The sequence below is a fragment of the Phasianus colchicus genome, chromosome 29 (genome assembly GCF_987193195.1).
Source record: "Phasianus colchicus chromosome 29, bPhaCol1.hap1.1, whole genome shotgun sequence".
NCBI classification, from domain to species: domain Eukaryota; kingdom Metazoa; phylum Chordata; class Aves; order Galliformes; family Phasianidae; genus Phasianus; species Phasianus colchicus.
Genome location: NC_143464.1, coordinates 2,063,984 through 2,084,353, shown reverse-complemented (window position 1 = coordinate 2,084,353; position 20,370 = coordinate 2,063,984). Strand labels below are relative to the sequence as shown.

At 47.7% G+C, this 20,370-nt stretch overlaps 2 protein-coding genes across 2 annotated transcripts; one reads left to right on the top strand and one right to left on the bottom strand.

Annotated features, from left to right (window-relative positions):
* The first annotated feature begins 5,964 nt into the window (after positions 1-5,964).
* On the top strand, positions 5,965-6,924 carry LOC149914544 (olfactory receptor 14J1-like). The gene has a single exon (XM_090126418.1). The coding sequence runs from the start codon at positions 5,965-5,967 to the stop codon at positions 6,922-6,924; it is 960 nt and encodes a 319-aa protein (XP_089982544.1).
* A 4,480-nt stretch (positions 6,925-11,404) lies between these two features.
* LOC149914543 (olfactory receptor 14J1-like) lies at positions 11,405-12,367 on the bottom strand. Its single transcript, XM_090126416.1, has one exon. The coding sequence runs from the start codon at positions 12,365-12,367 to the stop codon at positions 11,405-11,407; it is 963 nt and encodes a 320-aa protein (XP_089982542.1).
* Between the last annotated feature and the right edge of the window lie 8,003 nt (positions 12,368-20,370).

Genomic DNA, 20,370 nt, shown 5'->3' with positions numbered 1-20,370 from the left:
TTCTTGGAATCCTAGGTGCCAGAGACAGGTGGGAACAGTTAGTGTAAGGCAGATGTACTGTTGGTGAAAGAAGAGGTGATCAGGGAATACCTAAGCAAACTGGATCCCGTGTTGGAAGAGGCTGACAAGTATCGTAGGATTTTGGAATGGTTTGGGTTGGAAGGACCCTAAAGACCATCCAGTTCCACCTCCCTTGCTGTGGGCAGAGCTGTCAACCAGTAGATCAGGATGCTTGGACCCTTGACATCTTGAACATCTCCAGGGATGGAGCAGCAACATCTTCTCTGGGCTGCCTGTTCTCTACCAGCTCCATGCCTCACATCATGATCTATGGAATGTTTGAAATTCCCTCCAAATGTCTAATGTAAAACTCTCTTTAGTTTATTATCATTCATCCTTGTTCTATTATTCAGAAATGATGTAAGAATTCAGTCTCCACCTTTTTTATTTGAACAAGACAGTGACTAGAAGATGAAGGGAAGGCATTATCCAGAGTAGTACATCCATATTTCAGATCCCCAACAAAACAAAGATGTCTGCAAGTGGGAGTTGATATAAATGCATTAACGCTTCTCAACTTCAAATATTCTCACATCTCTCTCTCTCTTTTTAAGCTGAAAACACTCACATTTGAGGGAATATTGTGTCTTTTATTTATTTATCTATCTATCTATTTATTTATTTATTTATTTTTCGTAAAAGGACAATGTTTTCCAGAACTGTGTTTTCAGTACACAAATGCCTTCAGGCACAGGGACACAGACAGTGGTGCCAGTGCCAATGCCCTGTGACCAATGCCCAGCGTCCACTGTTGCTCTACCCTGCTGTGTATTTGATGTCCCTCACTTTGCAGATGTCTCCAGCTCTCCTAAATAAATGGCCATGCTTAAGGGTGTGTTTTCAGCAGGCCGTCTGGACACATGTCTTCCTACTGCTCTCCAGATTTCCCCATCTGTTGCTCATTGATCTATCATCTTCAGGGAGATTATTGGAATTTGTTCCATCTCTCCAAAGTCCGATGGACTCTTTTCTCAACTCCTTAACTGTGATTCTATCAATCCCTTCCTATCTCTGTCTAACTCATGTCCTGTACAAATATTCCCAGTGTAAGACAAACCTCATTACATGCAGCATGGATAAGGATAAGGCTTGCATTTAACCACTGTGTCATTCTTTACTGATCAATTGCATCACTTTTTTTTTTTTTTTTTGCCCATGTGCAGCTTATTCTCTGAGGAAAGCAGGGGGGAGTTGGTGCAAAGGAGATTTAACACTGAGCGAGTGACTCCAGAGGAGAAGAGTGAAGTGAGGAAAAGTAATGCAAGTCCCATGGGGCCAATGAGAGTAGAAATGGGGTGGGGAGGTTGAGAAGAATGTTTGTCCACACAGTGACAGAAGAGAACTTATTAGGGGGCATCCTGGATCAATATAACTCACAAAGTACTGCTTAAACATCTTGTTTAAGCCCAACTATAAATAAATACTCAAGAGTACAAAGTCAGAAGGAACAGTAAAGTTTCCTGCAGTATTAATGGGCCCCACTGAGGGCCATGGACAAGCAAGCTTCCCCAGGGACTCGTTAGAGCAGATAATTGGAAGCCATGATTGCAGGCAGACCAAGGCACTGGGATGGTGGCTGTGATGCTGAGCAAAGCCTCCTTTGTCTTCTGAAGCAGAAAGGCCAAGGCCTGATCCCCAGAGCCTTGGCAGGGAGATCGTGTCTCTCCTGCTGGCTCAGGGCCCTTCCTGGGGCAGTGGGATGGAGGTTTGTCTGATGTCAAATGAAAGACCAGGGCACAGCAGCTGCCAGACTCTGCATGGGGTGCAAGGATGCCGTGAGGCCCAAGTCCCATGTGGGCAGTGTGTCTCATGCCAGGATGTGGGATGTGAGAGGGGCTCAGTCTGAACAAGCAGTCAATCGCAATGACACTTTGAGCTTCAGATCTCTCAGTTCTGGAGCCCTCCTTTGGACAGTCCCCAATTGTTTTATGTCCTTTATGTTCTTTGGTGCCCAGAAGTGCACCCAGTGCTCCAGGTGAGGCTGCAGCAGTGCAGAGCAGAACGGGACAAACCCCTCCCTCACCCAGCTGGCACTGCCATGCTCAATGCACCCAGAGGACAGCTGGCCTTCCTGGCTGCCTGGGCACACTGCTGACTCATGTTTGATTTGATGATGACCAGGACCCCCAATCCCTATCAGTGGGACTGCTCTCCAGTATCCCATTTCCCAGTCAGTGTGTATGTCCAGGGTTGCCCACACTCAGGTTCAGAATCAGGCACTTGTTCTTGTTACACTTCATGTGGTTGTGCCTATCCAGTTCTCTAACTTCAGCACAGCTCTCTGTAAGTCCTCTCCACCCTCAATGGAGGAAACATTTCCACCGACTTTGGTGTCACCAGCAAACTGGCTCAAACATCTTCTAGTCCTACATGCAAGTCATTCACAAAAACATTGAAGAAAAGCAGCCTTCAAATGGAGCCCTGGGAAACCCTGCTAGTGACCATCCACCAGCCTGATCGAACTCCACTTAATGTGATCATTTGGGCAGGATCCATTGGCCAACTGCTCACTGCTCACCCAGCAGTTTTTTCTGTCTAGACCTATGCAGTTTGTCCAGAAGAATTATCTAAGAAAGAATATCAAAAGCTCCACTGAAATCGTCAAGGATAACATCAGCTGTTTTACCTTGGTCAACCAGATGTGTGATTTTGTCATAAAAGGACACGAAGTTTAACAGGAACTTCCACTCATGAAATTGTGTGGGCTGTGACCAGTGACAGAATTATTCTACTGAGGTGTTTCCCAGTAAATACCAGCATCTTTTTTTGCATAATTATACCAGGCATAGAAATGAGACTGACAGCTCTGTAATGGCCTAGATAATCTTTCTTGTTCTTATTTAAAACTGGAACAACGACTGACATCTTCCTGTCAACTGGGTACTTGCATGACCCTAGACTTCAAATGAGAGACCAGAGCAAACTAATAAGGTGTCATCAGTGAAAGAATGTAGATGTGACATATAGCTTTGTAACACCTTGAACTCCAGAGAATGGCACAAATTCTATGAGAAAGAGTATCAAAAGCCCCACTGAAATCAGCTGGCTTCCCTTGGTCAACCAGATGGGTGAGCACTTCACAAAAGGACGTTAAGTTAAACAGGACCTTCCCCTCACTAGCAAGCATTGCCTGTGACCAATGACAGAATTCTTCTTAATTCATCCTCTTCAGGTGTTTTTCAATAACTCCCAGCATTATTTTCTCCATCACTTTAACACACTGAGAGACAGTGAGACAGACAGGTCCATAATTGCTGGGGTCTTCTTTCTTACTTTTCTTTAAAACTGGAACAATGTTTGCCAGCTTCCTGTCAACTGGGAACTGGCATAACCCCAGACTTCTTCTGATGCCATTCAAGTGAGAGCCCAGAGCAAACTAATAAGGTGTCATCAGTGAAAGACTGAAGATGTGTCATAGCTTTGTAATGCCTTCAACTCCAGACTATGCCACAGATGGAGCAGAGAGGAAGATCTGGCTCTTGTGTTCTGAGCTCATCCATTTGGGCAGCAGAATGACACGACATGCTCCATGGGGACAGGTGCAAAAGGCACAGTGGGTGCCCCAAGCACAGGGCTGTGGTGGCATTTAGGATGGCCAAGAATACCTCCCTTCTGGCCCTCAGCTGATGCTCAGGAAGGAGCTGTCTGTCTCACAGATTTTCCACCACAGTTTACAAGCACAAGCACACAGCTAGGATCACCCCAGGCACCTTGGTCATCACTGAGTGTGTGTGTGTGAGCAGTGCAGTCCCTGTTGAATACAGAGCAAGGATTCAGATGAGGGGCTCACACACAGACACCTCACTGTGCACACCTGAACTCAGCTAAGGGGACTCCCAGGCCCCATGGTTCTGTGAGGAACCGATCCCATTTCAGCCCCAGGTTTTCTATCAGCTGATGAGTTGCCTAATTTTAGGCTTAGGCTGTGATGGTCTGATATTAACAGGACAAAGGGCAAGGACATTAAATAAAAAACTGGAGATTTAGTTTATCTGTTAGGGAGAAATTTTCTGCTCAGAATATATGGCACAGGTTGCCCATAGAAGTTTTGTGTCCCATCCCTGGAAGCATTCAAGGTCAGGATTGATGCAATCCTGGGCAGCTTGATCTTGTGATTGACAGCCCTTGCCCACAGATGGGGCCTTGGAACTAGGTGATCTTTCAAGTCCCCTCCAACCTAAGCAATTCTGTGATTCTGTAATGTTATTACAGAATCTGCACTTACAGATCATGAATGGAGGATTCCCAGGTTTGGCATTTGCTTCTCCCTTGGTCAAACTTCTTTTAGTACAAATAACGGTGCTTCTGGAAAACAGTGGACATCCTGATTAACTGAGCTGACTTTGAAATACATTCAGCTGTGATGACCCTGCTGCCTTGTAGGAGCTGTCAGCTCAGGAGAAACATGGATATCTCCATGGAGAGAATGAAATCACATCCTCGGCTGCTGAGCTGTGCTGGACTCCTGGGACACAGGGAGCTTATAGAAGTGGCAGCACTGCAGAGAGAGCTGTGCCCAGGAGCAGCTCCTGTGCCCCATGCAGCAGGTCTGTGGGCATGATCTGCAAGAGACAGGGAGAGGAAAGAAGGAAGAGAACTAACAGGCAGTGTGGCACGTTGGGCTGTGAGCTCATGGAAGAAGCATTGCTCACAACCCTTGACAAGGTAAGTTTCTCATTGCAGGCAATCTATCAGTTTTTATTGCTGGAATCACTAAATTTGGGGCATCCCATTTCAGGATGTAAACACTCAGTGTTTCTTTATCCATCAACTCCAGCTGAGGGCTTCTGTGCTGCAGCATCAGAGCACAGCCCTGAGGGCTGCGTGTCCCAGGACGGCTGCAGGCTGTGCAGCCGGGGCTGCAGCCGGGTGCCCAGGGCTGTCCTGCAGAGCAGGTCCCTGCTGTGCCCCAGGGGCTGTGTGCCGGGCCAGGGACTCTGCCGCCTGCCAGGCTCAGCACTCAGCACTCAGCGCTCAGCACTCAGCGCTCAGCGCTCAGCGCTCAGCACTCAGCACTCAGCACTCAGCACTCAGCCTGCCTGGGGAGCTGCCCAGGGCGCTGCAGGGAGACGTGTGGGGGAAGGAGCGCCCCGGCAGTGCAGGGCAGGGCAGGGGCCTTCTGCTGCCACAGCTGCTGCCTGGGGCAGGGGGATCACAGCTACAGTTCACCACCAGCTGTTTCCGAGGGCACTTAGCAAAAGGAGATACAAGGCAAGGATTTGCCATTTCCTGTTCTTATGGAAATGAAAAGGATTGGAGGCTGAAATCTAAAAGGGGCAGATACACTGCACCCCAGAGTGTTTCTAAGAGCACTTTGCGAGTGGAGTGACAAGGCAGGGATTTTTCATTTCTTGTTCTTAGGGACGAGGAAAAAGTCGTAGGCAGAAATCTAAAAGGAACTGTGAAATATGAACACATCTCTGACAATCCTGAACTGCACGTTTCTCAGTCTGCTGTTATGCAAACAATCTCCTAAAGTGCTTTCAAACTCTCATCTTCCAAAGGACAGCACCAGCTGAAATTGTCATTGTTTCCCACAGAGATGAATAATGCACTTATCCTGCAGACAGGCAGCTTTCTCTAAGAGAAGTTTAAGGACACAGAGGTAGGGATGGGCACTCCAAGAGCAGACAGGATAAAGATATGAGACATGGAAATTGCTCAAAGATGGAAAATATCCAGGAGTTTGAAATATGATTAGGAAACGAGAGGAAAATTAGAGCTCCTTAAGCTTCTCCTTAAGGGATGGTGAAGCTCATGAAAATCAATTCAAGTTAAAGAGCTAAATGAACATTTTCCATAGAGAAAGAAAATAATTTTATAGCGTCTGTGTCTGTGTGAATGATCTTGACTCACCATTACTTTTCTGCACTCTGCACAGGACTCCATGCCCAGGAACTGCAGATGCCCAACAGCAGCTCCATCAGCGAGTTCCTCCTGCTGGCGTTGGCAGACACGCGGCAGCTGCAGCTCCTGCACTTCTGGCTCTTGCTGGGCATCTACCTGGCTGCCCTCCTGGGCAACGGCCTCATCAGCACAGCCGTAGCCTGCCACCACCGCCTGCACACCCCCATGTACTTCTTCCTCCTCAACCTCGCCCTCCTCGACCTGGGCTGCATCTCCACCACTCTCCCCAAAGCCATGGCCAATGCCCTCTGGGACACCAGGACCATCTCCTATGCAGGATGTGCTGCACAGGTCTTTTTCTTTCTCTTCTTCATCTCAGCAGAGTATTGCATTCTCACCATCATGTCCTATGACCGCTACGTTGCCATCTGCAAGCCCCTGCACTACGGGACCTTGATGGACAGCAGAGCTTGTGCCACCATGGCAGCAGCTGCCTGGGGCAGTGGTGTTCTCAATGCTCTGCTGCACACTGCCAATACATTTTCCCTGCCTCTCTGCCAAGGCAATGCTGTGGATCAGTTCTTCTGTGAAGTCCCCCAGATCCTCAAGCTCTCCTGCTCACACTCCTACCTCAGGGAAGTTGGACTTATTATGTGTAGTGTCCTTGTCTTATTTGGATGTTTTGTTTTCATTGTTGTGTCCTATGTGCAGATCTTCAGGGCCGTGCTGAGGATGCCCTCTGAGCAGGGACGGCACAAAGCCTTCTCCACGTGCCTCCCTCATCTGGCCGTGGTCTCCCTCTTTGTCACCACTGGCTTTTTTGCCAATCTAAGGCCCCCCTCCCTTTCCTCCCCATCCCTGGATCTGACAGTGGCAGTTCTGTACTCAGTGGTGCCTCCAACACTGAACCCCCTCATCTACAGCATGAGGAACCAGGAGCTTAGGGATGCAGTGAGGAAAATGATGTCATGGTCACATTTCAGCAGGGATAAACTTCTCATCTGTCTCTACATGTGATTCTGTCTTCTCTACAATAACACTATTTGATGTTCGCTTCTGTTTATTTTATGTGTTTATTTTCATTAATAGATACATTTTCCTTTGCTCTTCAGATACATATGTGTCTGTATTTACTGTCAGTGGATTTCATGTTCCTAAACTCCTGTTTGGATTCCTTCCACTTCTATGAGGCATCACACTGCTCTTTGTCTCCTGGGGCCCATATGAAGGGAAGGTCTTAGGGGTCCCGGTGGATGAAAACTTTAACAGGAGCCAGCAGTGTGCACTTGCAGCCTGAGAGGCTAACTGTACCCTGGGCTGCATCAGCAGAGAGGTGGTCATCAGAGCAAGGGAGGGCATTGTCCTTTTTTACTCAGCCCTCAGAAGGCCGCATCTGGAGTATGACGTAGAGCTTTTGGAGCAGGTTCAGAGGAAAGCCACAAGGATGATCAGAGGGCTGGAAACCTCTCCTATGAAGAGAGGCTGAGGGAGCTGGTCTCGTTCTGACTGGAAAAGAAAAAGCTCCAAGGAGAACACATTGCAGCATTGCAATATCCAAAGAGAGCTTAGAAACAAGAGGGAATCGACATTTTACATGGACAGATAGTGATAGGAGAAGGGGGAACAGTTTTTAATTGAAAGAGTCAAGATTTACATTAGAAACATTCTATGCTTCTGTGATTCTATGACTTCTGTCACCTTGAGTGACATTTCACACCTTCATGGAATCAAAGGTGTAGGAAGAGATCATTGAGTCCAACCCTTCTGCTAGAGCAAGTACTCTACAATATGTTGCACAGACAGGTGTCCAGATGGGTGTGAATATCTCTATTGGAGGAGCCTTCACAATCTCTCCGGGCAGCCTTTTCCTCATGCCCAGTCTCCACCATCCAAGCTGCAGTTTTCCCCAGTTTTTCTCTTTCCTGCTGTTTCCCACCACCAGGGAATTGAAGAATCATTGAATCACAGAACAGTTTAGGTTGGAAGGGACAATAAAAATCACTTAGTTCCAATCCTCCTACCATGGGCAGGGACACTTTTCTCTTGCCCAATCTCCAAGCTGACTTAACTCCTCCAAGGATAGGACTGTCACAGCTTGTCTGGGCAACCTCTCAAGTTTGTTACCACTCTCCTGGGAAAGAATTTCTTCTGAAAATCCAATTTAAATCTACTCTGCTTTGATTTAAGCTGCTACCCCTTGTGCCATCACCTCATTCCTGATAAAAATTCCCTCCCTAACTTCCTTGTAGAGACTTGTGCTGTGAAAAACAGCCAGATAGTCTCCACAGAGACGTCTCTTCTCCAGGCTCAATGACCCCAACTCTCTGAGCCTCTCTTTGCACAGATCAGACACGTTCCAGCCCTCTGGTCATCCTTGCTACCCTCCTCCAAACTTGCTCCAGCAGATACATGCCCTGTTGTTTGTGGCCCTTGATCCAAATGCTGTACTCTGGCTGGAGTCTCCCAAGAGTGGAATAGAGGGGAAGAATCTCCTCCCTTGACCTCCTAGCTACACTCCATTGGGTGCAGCCCAGGATATGGTTGGTTTTCTGGCATGTAAGTGCACATTGCCAGTTGAGTTTTTCATCAGCTAACACCCAAAGTGTTTCCTCCTCAGGACTGCTCTAAGTGCATTCTCCACTCTGCTTGCATTTGTGCTTGGGACTGCCCTGGCCCGTCTGAATATCCTTGCACATGGCCTTGCTGATCTTCATCAGTTTTGTACAGACCCATCTCTGTAGCCTCTGGATGGCATCTCTTCTCTTTATTGGGTTGATCTCATGACAGAAAGTGGTGTCACCCACAAACTTGCTGAAGGTGCACTCAACAGCACTGTCCCAGTCAGCAACGAAGAGGTGAAATAGCACCAGTCCCACTTGCAGACCCCTGAGGTGTACCGCTGTACTGCTGTCTTCACACAGCCCTTGAGCTGTTGACCACAACTCTGGCCATGAGCATCCAGCCAACTCTTTATCCATCGGGTGGCCAATCCATCAGTTCACGCCTCTACCATCTAGAGAGAAGGGTGTCATACAAGGCAGTATCAAATGTCTTCCACCAGTCCAGGTAGACCGAAAGTGCCATCATTTCAGAATCTGCCCTCCAGGCAGGGCAGTGTACCAACACATCAGCCTTCTTTTGGCCTGCCAGGAGACCACACAGAGGAAATCTCACCATGATCTTTCAAGTCACATGCCTAATGCTGACCTTTCAGGTAGACATGCCCAAGTTCTGCACCCATCACGTGCTAATGTGCAGGGGACATGAAAACCTACACCCAAGGCCTCTTCCTGCACGCAGGCAATTCAGCTTCTCAGGCAGAAGGGACCTCTCAATCCACCTGCCAACCTGGTGCCTTCTGCTGGCTTACCAGAGACATGGGAATGACCATTAGCTGCATTCCTAAAGGTACAGACCTCAGCCCTGCATTAAAGGCTGTCCTATTGGCTACTACGGAATTAATGTCTTCCAAGACCCTTTGCCAGCCATGTTCCTGCTGCTGCTCTGTCACCTCCAGAGACAGAAATAACCTCTCAAACACCATTTCAGAAACATGCTTGCTACAAAATGATGCGTTCTGTTTGCACAAGTGACCTCACTGCAACATACCTACTCATCGCCTTCCTTTGGGCTCAGGACCTGATCAGATCAAAGAAAGCTTTTCAAATTAAATATTTCAAATAACATTCAACCAATGGTTCAAGTCCTGCTTGACCAACCTGGTGGCTTTCTATGATGGTGTCACCACATCAGCGGACAAAGGAGGAGCCACTGATATCATCTATGTGCACTTGAGTGAGGCCTTTGTCAAGGTACTTCATAACACCCTTCTCTCCAAATTGGCAAGATAACGATTTGATGGGTGGACTGTTTGCTGGATGAAGAACTGACTGCAGGACTGAAACCAGAGGGTGGTGGTCAGTGGCTCAGTGTCTGGATGGAGATCAGTGACAAGTGATGTGCCTCATGGAACGGAATAGGGACCAATAGTCTTTAAGATCATCTTCAGTGACATCAGCAGTGAGATTGAGCGCACTCACATCCAGTTTGCAGATGACACCAATCTGTGTGGTGTTTCAGTGGTTTTATGATTTTTGGTGTTGGTATTGCACATCGTCACATCATGAACTGCACTGAGAGTCTGTGAAGAGAAGAAATGTACTGCAGATCCCAGAAATCTTTGCTGTTCTGTTTCCATTTTCCAATCAGAAGGAAAGAGAAAACTGACTGGAAGTCATGAGACTTTCTCTGTTTTCTCCCTGGCAGGTCAGAGTAAGAACCTCAGTTTTCAGAAACCCATTTATTTGATTTCTTAGCTTCAATCCCAATTAACTTGTATTTCTACTATTACAATTAGTAAATTAATTCTCCTCCACAGGCTGTTGCTGCTGGTTTTTTTTTTTGGTTTGTTTGTTTGTCTGTTTGTTTGTTTGTTTGTTTTCCCCCTTTGTTCCCTCTCCCCATTCTCCTCCCCCTTTTTTGGGCCAGTGGACCTGTGGGCTTGCCGTCCCACTGTCATGGACACAGACAGATCTAGAGATAACCATGACAGGGTCTGAGCATTATCCCAGCCTCTTCCCCTGTGCTGAAACACACCCCCTCCATCAACAAGCTCTTCTGTTGCAGCTGCTTTTGTCACTTCAGCTCCAGGTGTGGGGGGCCCTGAAGGACAGCACCAAGACTGTCACCTGCCCCACTGCCATGCCTCAGTTGCTGTTCTTCTCAAGGACAGTCTTCTAAGAGTCCCTAGAAGGTTCTCAATTCCTTAGTGAAGGAAAAATGAAAGGAACCTGACGTTTCCTCAGACTGCGGACTTATCTGAGCACCCTGGAACACACCGAGCCACTGTTCCACTGACTATCATGGTTCCTGGTAGGAAGCTGTAGATTCTTCTGGACACGTACCATTTTCAGAGCTCTCATAGAGATGCTCTCCAATAGCTTGATGTCCTTCTTAAATTGTGGCACCCAAACTGCACCCAGTGTTTGAGGTGAGGCTGTACCAGCACAGAGCAGAGCAGGACAATTCCTTCCGTCACCCAACGGTCAGCAGTGCTGGCCCTGATGCACCCCAGAGGACGGTTCAATCCTCTGGCTGTCAGGGCAAACTGCTGGTTCATGCTCAACTTGACATCAACCAGAACCCCCAGATCCCTTTCCCACAGCTGCTCCTCAGACCTCTGTCCACAGTCCATACACAAAGTCAGGGTTGCCCTGTCTGAGATGCAGAATCAAACACACACTCTTGTTAAAATCAATGCAGTTGGTGATTGCTCAGCTCTTAATTCCCCTCTTCAAGGCCTCTCCAAAACCTTTGGGCAAACTTCAGGCAGTGCAATGTGGATATCCTGTTTTAATAAGCAGATGCTAAGTTAGCACCGATCTACATTGAGATACATATTTATACAGATGGAAATATAAACAAGTCAGAATCACTTCTCAGTGGAAATCGGATGAATAAAATCATTTATCACAGAGAACAATAAAAGCAAGTGACTCTAAAGACTGCAAGAACAGAGAATGAACTTATCACAGCTCAAACACATTTGTGAAATGACTTTCCTAACTGAACACATGAGCTCCTTGTTTCTAACACTGTAGATGAGAGGGTTCAGTGTTGGCGGCACCACTGAGTACAGAAGTGCCACTGTCAGATCCAGGGATGGGGAGGATAGGGAAGGAGGCTTCATATAAGCAAAGGTACCAGTGCTGACAAAGAGGGAGAGCACGGCCAGGTGAGGGAGGCACGTGGAGAAGGCTTTGAGCCGTCCCTGCTCAGAGGGCATCCTCAGCACGGCCCTGAAGATCTGCACATAGGACAGCACAACGAAAACAAAACAAGCAAGAAAGATTAAGGCACTAAATATGATAAGCCCAACTTCTCTGAGGTAAGAACCAGGGCAGGAGAGCTTGATGATCTGGGCAATTTCACAGAAGAACTGATTGATGGCATTGCCTTGGCAGAGAGGGAGGGAAAATGTATTGGCAGTGTGCAGCAGGGAATAGAGAACCCCAGTGCCCCAGGCAGCTGCTGCCATGGTGGCACAAGCTCTGCTGTCCATCAAGGTCCCGTAGTGCAGGGGCTTGCAGATGGCAACGTAGCGGTCATAGGACATGATGGTGAGAGTGCAATACTCTGATGAGATGAAGAACAGAAAGAAAAAGACCTGCACAGAACATCCTGAGTAGGAGATGTGCCTGGTGTCCCAGAGGGCATTGGCCATGGCTTTGGGGAGAGTGGTGGAGATGCAGCCCAGGTCGAGGAGGGCGAGGTTGAGGAGGAAGAAGTACATGGGGGTGTGCAGGCGGTGGTGGCAGGCTACGGCTGTGCTGATGAGGCCGTTGCCCAGGAGGGCAGCCAGGTAGATGCCCAGCAAGAGCCAGAAGTGCAGGAGCTGCAGCTGCCGCGTGTCTGCCAACGCCAGCAGGAGGAACTCGCTGATGGAGCTGCTGTTGGGCATCTGGTACTTCTGGGCACCAGGACCTGTTCAAGGAGGAAAAAAGTCAAGGACAAGTCTTTCTATGTGGGCTGTGTTCATTCAGCTCCCTGATGTCATCTACATTTCATGAGTTTGTGTTTGCCATGAGGGACTCTGTACTTTTTATCTCAATTAAGCAGACTTGTCCCTTACATAGGAACGTGGTAATCGTGTGTGGGAAGATTTTTGTTTCAGTATGTATCAGATAAAATCACTACTAATGCAAAAGTGCTGGTCTGCATCTGAACCTTAATGCCAAAAATATGTAGGTCAAAAATAGAAGTTCTAGGGATCGCTTTTTCCTACAAATTCTCATCCTGCTCACCATGCCCAAGGAGTGTTTGCTGAAGTCTGAACAGCTGTAAGACTTAAGAGGCAAAGGGATTCACTGCTGCTTAGTGCAGGGTAAGGGGAGCTGACTGGGTTTCTTTCCAATTGCTCTGAGCTTGACTACTTAGCAGACGCAAGACGATTGCATTCCCATAATGTTCTGAAGTCAGACCCAGCTCAGAAAACAGGAGTCCTCTGCCCATCACTGTGTATTCACCCTTTCTCAATGTACTTCAGCAGTGCCTCATCACCACACATCTTGCAAATGACCCCTAACCCTGATTTCACCAACCCCACAGCATTTGCATATTGCATCTCTCTGCTTCTTCCCTGCACTTTGATTTCATGACCAGGGGAAATATTTGCATCCTGAAGGTCAGCTCACGGCTCTGAAGGACAACTCAGGGAGATGTGTCCTACTGATGGCATCTCATTAAGGGAAAGCCAGCTCCTTCCCAGCCTCACAGACTGCATTGCCCACAGCCCCAGGCAGTGGCTCTCAGCCCCTGTGCACTGCAGAGGGTGATGGACACGTGCCTGGGGAGATGCTGCTCTGCTCTGCTGGAGCTCTGCCTGCACAGGAGGTGGTTCATGCATTGGACCCCATGTCATGTGGTCAGAGGCTTTTCTAGGTAAGAGCTTGCTCAGAGCAAGGTCCCTGCAATGAAGGGGGTAATTCCCCGATCATATCTCTGTGGTCTGCAGATTTTTATCCTGGGGGCTGTTTTCCTGCCATTTCCCTGACTGAGCATGCAGACACCAGCCCAAATCTCTGCATTCCTATTTGCTGTCCAGAACCCACTACGTCTTCAGATTCATTTTTTCACGTGAAAAAGGGAACCTAAGAGAGCTCCCATGGCTTTACTGAAAGAATATATACGTTAAAGGAAAGCAGAGAGGTAAAATGCACTTAAGGGTTCTCTCTTGATGTGCCCTCAGGGCTGAGCTCTGGTGCTGCAGCAGGGAAGCCCTCAGCTGTAACAGCTCTTATTCCATGATAAAGAAACACAGAGTGTATGCAGCCTGATCTGCACTGGGATGTGCCAGATTTGGTGATCCCTCTCGGAAAAGTGTTTGCATTACCTATAGTGAGAGACTTACCATGTCAGTGGCTGAAAGCAATGCTCCTGCAGTGAGGTCGCAGCCTATTCACACCCCACACATCCTGTAATCCCTCTCTCCTTTCTCTTCCATCTTCATGTCACCTGCCGAATGCACCCCTTGTGCTGAGGCAGAGTACACGGGAGCTGCTCTTAGTCAGAGCTGTGTCTCTGCAGCACTGCCCACTTGTAGGAGCTCCCTGTGTCCCAGGAGTTCAGAACAGCTCAGCAGAAGAGGGTGTGACTTTATTTTTCCCAACTGATCTTCCCTGAGATGACCCTGGGTCTCTGTGGCCAACAGCTCCTGGAAGACAACAGCATCATGATTGTACTCTGAAATCTGCTGAATTAACCACCAAATGTCCACTGGACAGTGACCAATTGCATACATGTGGTTAGTCCTACCAGAGAGTGTTTGCTGTAACAAAAAGGGCACAAAGACCTGGACAGAGAGAGGTGGACTTCTCCTGGGCAGAGCAGTGATGAAGCTGAGGCAGAGCAGGCATCTCATCCCTAGATGGAAACCCTATGACCGAAATGGGATTCAGATCCCAACAGACCCAGAGAAGCTGGGATTCCTCTGGTTCAGTTCAGATGTGCACAAGGAGTTGCCTGCATGTGAGCTCTTGCTCTGAGTCCTTGGTCCTTCAGCAGCAGGGAGTCAGTTGCTCACACACAGAGCCTGGGTGATGACCAAGGTGCCTGGGGTGCTCCTGGATGTGTGCTAGTGCTTGGGAAGTGCGTGGGAAATCCCTGAGACAGACACCTCCTTCCTGAGAATCAGCTGAGGGCCAGAGAGGGGATAAAGCATTTCTTGGCTATCCTAAACAACAAGAGAACCCTGCATTGAGTTCTCCTCTAAGACCCTTTTTCCGCCCTTCTCCATGGAGCATGCAGAGTTATGCAGCTGACTAAATGGCTGAGCTCACAAAATGAGCCAGATCTTTCTCTGTTCTCCATCTGATGCATATTCTGGCCCTCCAGGCACTGCAAAGCTAACACACATCTTCATTCTTCAACTGACAAAACGTCAGTTTTCTATGTGTTCTCATGTGAATGGCATCAGCAGCAGCCTAATGTCATACTGACTTCCTTAGGTGTCCAGCACACTCTCTTGCAGCTGCAGGTGCAGCTCGAGGCCTTCAGGAAAACCGTGACCTAGGAGTGTCCGTGCTGCTTGGACAATTCTGAGCCCCACAATGGGTCTAAGGCCTGTGTTTTTCCTTCTGGACACAAATACCATAGGCCTCAGGTCATGTTTGGACCACAGGGACACGGTTCAATGGCTTCCACAACTGACTGCAGCACAGGGGGGATACAGAGTCTTAACGATGGATGGGCGAGGAGACAAGGAAGTGTGAGAGTGCACTGAGCTCTTGATGGGGATGGCCGAACAGCCAGGTCAGAGAGAATGGAAATGGCAAACAGAGGAGACCTATGGTGTCTGTTCCTGCCTTCCTGATCAGGAAAAGCAAGTGGAAAGTGCCCTGTACACACAGATGGGAGCCTCATGTTGTCAGGCCCTTGTCCACTTTGGGAGTATTTTTCATTGCAGTATCTGCTGCAGGGACAGAACAGCAAGGCATGCACCATCCAGAAGATCCCTGGAGAGCACAGATGGCAGCTTCTTGACCAAGCCCTGGAGGAACCAAAGAGAAGAGGTGCTCTACTGGATCTCATACTCACCGGCATGGAAAGGCAGGTGGGGAATGTGAATGTGAAAGAGAAGCTGGTCTGCAGTGGCCATGGGATGGTGGAGCTGAGGAGTCTGAAGGGAGGGCAAAAGACATGTTCACACATTTGAGCTTCAGTAGAGCACACCTTGGCTTCTTCAAGTATCTGTGGGGTACAGAACAGCAGGGTAAGGCTCTGAGGTGCATAAGGTCAAAAAATCTGCTAACTATCTGAGGATCACTGCTTCCAAATAGGGTAAGTCCATTCCAAGGAAGAAGAAGCCAGGTAAAAATATCAAAACTGCAGCAGGAATCATAATGGATTGACCTGTTCAAATCCAAACACAGAAAAGAAGCATAGAAGAAGTGGAAACAAGAAGAGATCACCTGGCAGCATTGCAGAGACTTTGTCCAGCCCACATGCTGAGATGAGTATAGGTAAGTCAGAGTTCAACCACAATTGAATGTGCCCAGGCATACCACAGACAAGAGGGGCTTGTAGAAATACAATGTAGTCTACGAAAGGAAGGCTAGAGAGAATGTGGGCCCAGTGTAGAATAGGGCAGGGAACCTGGTGAGACCGGACATGGAAAAGCCTCTGATACTCATTTCCTTCCTGATCTCATGGTGTATTAGTTGGTCTGGTCTTCTTGGAATCCTAGGTGCCAGAGACAGGTGGGAACAGTTAGTGTAAGGCAGATGTACTGTTGGTGAAAGAAGAGGTGATCAGGGAATACCTAAGCAAACTGGATCCCGTGTTGGAAGAGGCTGACAAGTATCGTAGGATTTTGGAATGGTTTGGGTTGGAAGGACCCTAAAGACCATCCAGTTCCACCTCCCTTGCTGTGGGCAGAGCTGTCAACCAGTAGATCAGGATGCTTGGACCCTTGACATCTTGAACATCTCCAGGGATGGAGCAGCAACATCTTCTCTGGGCTGCCTGTTCTCTACCAGCTCCATGCCTCACATCATGATCTATGGAATGTTTGAAATTCCCTCCAAATGTCTAATGTAAAACTCTCTTTAGTTTATTATCATTCATCCTTGTTCTATTATTCAGAAATGATGTAAGAATTCAGTCTCCACCTTTTTTATTTGAACAAGACAGTGACTAGAAGATGAAGGGAAGGCATTATCCAGAGTAGTACATCCATATTTCAGATCCCCAACAAAACAAAGATGTCTGCAAGTGGGAGTTGATATAAATGCATTAACGCTTCTCAACTTCAAATATTCTCACATCTCTCTCTCTCTTTTTAAGCTGAAAACACTCACATTTGAGGGAATATTGTGTCTTTTATTTATTTATCTATCTATCTATTTATTTATTTATTTATTTTTCGTAAAAGGACAATGTTTTCCAGAACTGTGTTTTCAGTACACAAATGCCTTCAGGCACAGGGACACAGACAGTGGTGCCAGTGCCAATGCCCTGTGACCAATGCCCAGCGTCCACTGTTGCTCTACCCTGCTGTGTATTTGATGTCCCTCACTTTGCAGATGTCTCCAGCTCTCCTAAATAAATGGCCATGCTTAAGGGTGTGTTTTCAGCAGGCCGTCTGGACACATGTCTTCCTACTGCTCTCCAGATTTCCCCATCTGTTGCTCATTGATCTATCATCTTCAGGGAGATTATTGGAATTTGTTCCATCTCTCCAAAGTCCGATGGACTCTTTTCTCAACTCCTTAACTGTGATTCTATCAATCCCTTCCTATCTCTGTCTAACTCATGTCCTGTACAAATATTCCCAGTGTAAGACAAACCTCATTACATGCAGCATGGATAAGGATAAGGCTTGCATTTAACCACTGTGTCATTCTTTACTGATCAATTGCATCACTTTTTTTTTTTTTTTTTGCCCATGTGCAGCTTATTCTCTGAGGAAAGCAGGGGGGAGTTGGTGCAAAGGAGATTTAACACTGAGCGAGTGACTCCAGAGGAGAAGAGTGAAGTGAGGAAAAGTAATGCAAGTCCCATGGGGCCAATGAGAGTAGAAATGGGGTGGGGAGGTTGAGAAGAATGTTTGTCCACACAGTGACAGAAGAGAACTTATTAGGGGGCATCCTGGATCAATATAACTCACAAAGTACTGCTTAAACATCTTGTTTAAGCCCAACTATAAATAAATACTCAAGAGTACAAAGTCAGAAGGAACAGTAAAGTTTCCTGGAGTATTAATGGGCCCCACTGAGGGCCATTCACAAGCAAGCTTCCCCAGGGACTCGTTAGAGCAGATAATTGGAAGCCATGATTGCAGGCAGACCAAGGCACTGGGATGGTGGCTGTGATGCTGAGCAAAGCCTCCTTTGTCTTCTGAAGCAGAAAGGCCAAGCCCTGATCCCCAGAGCCTTGGCAGGGAGATCGTGTCCCTCCCTCATGCTGGCTCAGGGCCCTTCCTGGGGCAGTGGGATGGAGGTTTGTCTGATGTCAAATGAAAGACCAGGGCACAGCAGCTGCCAGACTCTGCATGGGGTGCAAGGATGCCGTGAGGCCCAAGTCCCATGTGGGCAGTGTGTCTCATGCCAGGATGTGGGATGTGAGAAGGGCCCAGTCTGGACATGTACTCAATCACAAGGGAACTCTGAACTTCAGATGTCTCAGTGCTCGAGCCCTCCATTGGACTGTCTCCAATAGTTTTATGTCCTTTATGTTCTTTGGTGCCCAGAAGTCCACCCAATGGTCCAGCTGAGGCTGCAGCAGTGCAGAGCAGAGTGGGACAAACCCCTCCCTCACCCAGCTGGCACTGCCATGCTCAATGCACTCAGGGGACAGTTGGCCTTCCTGGCTGCCTGGGCACACTGCTGACTCATGTTTGATTTGATGATGACCAGGACCCCCAGTCCCTTTCATTGGGACTGCTCTCCAGTATCCCACTTCCCAGTCAGTGTGTATGTCCAGGGTTGCACCTACCCACGTGCAGAATCAGGCAATTGTTCTTGTTACACTTCATGTGGTTGTGTTTAACCAGTTCTCTAACTTCAGCACAGCTCACTGTAAGTCCTCTCCACCCTCAATTGAGGAAACATTTCCACTGAATTTGGTGTCACCAGCAAACTGGCTCAAACATCTTCTAGTCCTACATGCAAGTCATTCACAAAAACATTGAAGAAAAGCGGCCTTCAAATGGAGCCCTGGGAAACCCTGCTAGTGACCATCCACCAGCCTGATCGAACTCCACTTAATGTGATCATTTGGGCAGGATCCATTGGCCAACTGCTCACTGCTCACCCAGCAGTTTTTTCTGTCTAGACCTATGCAGGAAATTTTGTCCAGAAGAATTATCTAAGAAAGAATATCAAAAGCTCCACTGAAATCCTCAAGGATAACATCAGCTGTTTTACCTTGGTCAACCAGATGTGTGATTTTGTCATAAAAGGACGCTAAGTTTAACGGGAACTTCACTCATGAACTTGTGTGGGCTGTGACCAGTGACAGAATTATTCTACTGAGGTGTTTCCCAGTAAATACCAGCATCTTTTTTTGCATAATTATACCAGGCATAGAAATGAGACCGACAGCTCTGTAATGGCCTAGATAATCTTTCTTGTTCTTATTTAAAATTGGAACAACGATTGACATCTTCCTGTCAACTGGGTACTTGCATGACCCTAGACTTCAAATGAGAGCCCAGAGCAAACTAATAAGGTGTCATCAGTGAAAGAATGTAGATGTGACATATAGCTTTGTAACACCTTGAACTCCAGAGGATGCCACAAATTCTATGAGAAAGAGTATCAAAAGCTCCACTGAAAGCAGCTGGCTTCCCTTGGTCAACCAGATGGGTGAGCACTTCACAAAAGGACGTTAAGTTAAACAGGACCTTCCCCTCACTAGCAAGCATTGCCTGTGACCAATGACAGAATTCTTCTTAATTCATCCTCTCCAGGTGTTTTTCAATAACTCCCAGCATTATTTTCTCCATAACTTTAACACACTGAGAGACAGTGAGACAGACAGGTCCATAATTGCTGGGGTCTTCTTTCTTACTTTTCTTTAAAACTGGAACAATGTTTGCCAGCTTCCTGTCAACTGGGAACTGGCATAACCCCAGACTTCTTCTGATGCCATTCAAGTGAGAGCCCAGAGCAAACTAATAAGGTGTCATGAGTGAAAGACTGTAGATGTGTCATAGCTTTGTAATGCCTTGAACTCCAGACTATGCCACAGATGGAGCAGAGAGGAAGATCTGGCTCTTGTGTTCTGAGCTCATCCATTTGGGCAGCAGAATGACACAACATGCTCCATGGGGACAGGTGCAAAAGGCACAGTGGGTGCCCCAAGCACAGGGCTGTGGTGGCATTTAGGATGGCCAAGAATACCTCCCTTCTGGCCCTCAGCTGATGCTCAGGAAGGAGCTGTCTGTCTCACAGATTTTCCACCACAGTTTACAAGCACGAGCACACAGCTAGGATCACCCCAGGCACGTTGGTCATCCCTGAGTGTGTGTGTGTGAGCAGTGCAGTCCCTGTTGAATACAGAGCAAGGATTCAGATGAGGGGCTCACACACAGACACCTCACTGTGCACACCTGAACTCAGCTAAGGGGACTCCCAGCCCCCATGGTTCTGTGAGGAACCGATCCAATTTCAGCCCCAGGTTTTCTATCAGCTGATGAGTTGCCTAATTTTAGGCTTAGGTTTTGACGGTCTGATATAACAGGACAAAGGGCAAGGACATTAAATAAAAAAGTGGAGATTTCGTTTATCTGTTAGGGAGAAATTTTCTGCTCAGAATATATGGCACAGGTTGCCCATAGAAGTTTTGTGTCCCATCCCTGGAAGCATTCAAGGTCAGGATTGATGCAATCCTGGGCAGCTTGATCTTGTGATTGACAGCCCTTGCCCAAGGTTGGGGGCTTGGAACTAGGTGATCTTTCAAGTC

Bases quoted from the DNA above. Each gene is read 5' to 3' on its own strand.
- LOC149914544 (XM_090126418.1), top strand. From the start codon at position 5,965: ATGCCCAACAGCAGCTCCATCAGCGAGTTCCTCCTGCTGGCGTTGGCA.
- LOC149914543 (XM_090126416.1), bottom strand. From the start codon at position 12,367: ATGCCCAACAGCAGCTCCATCAGCGAGTTCCTCCTGCTGGCGTTGGCA.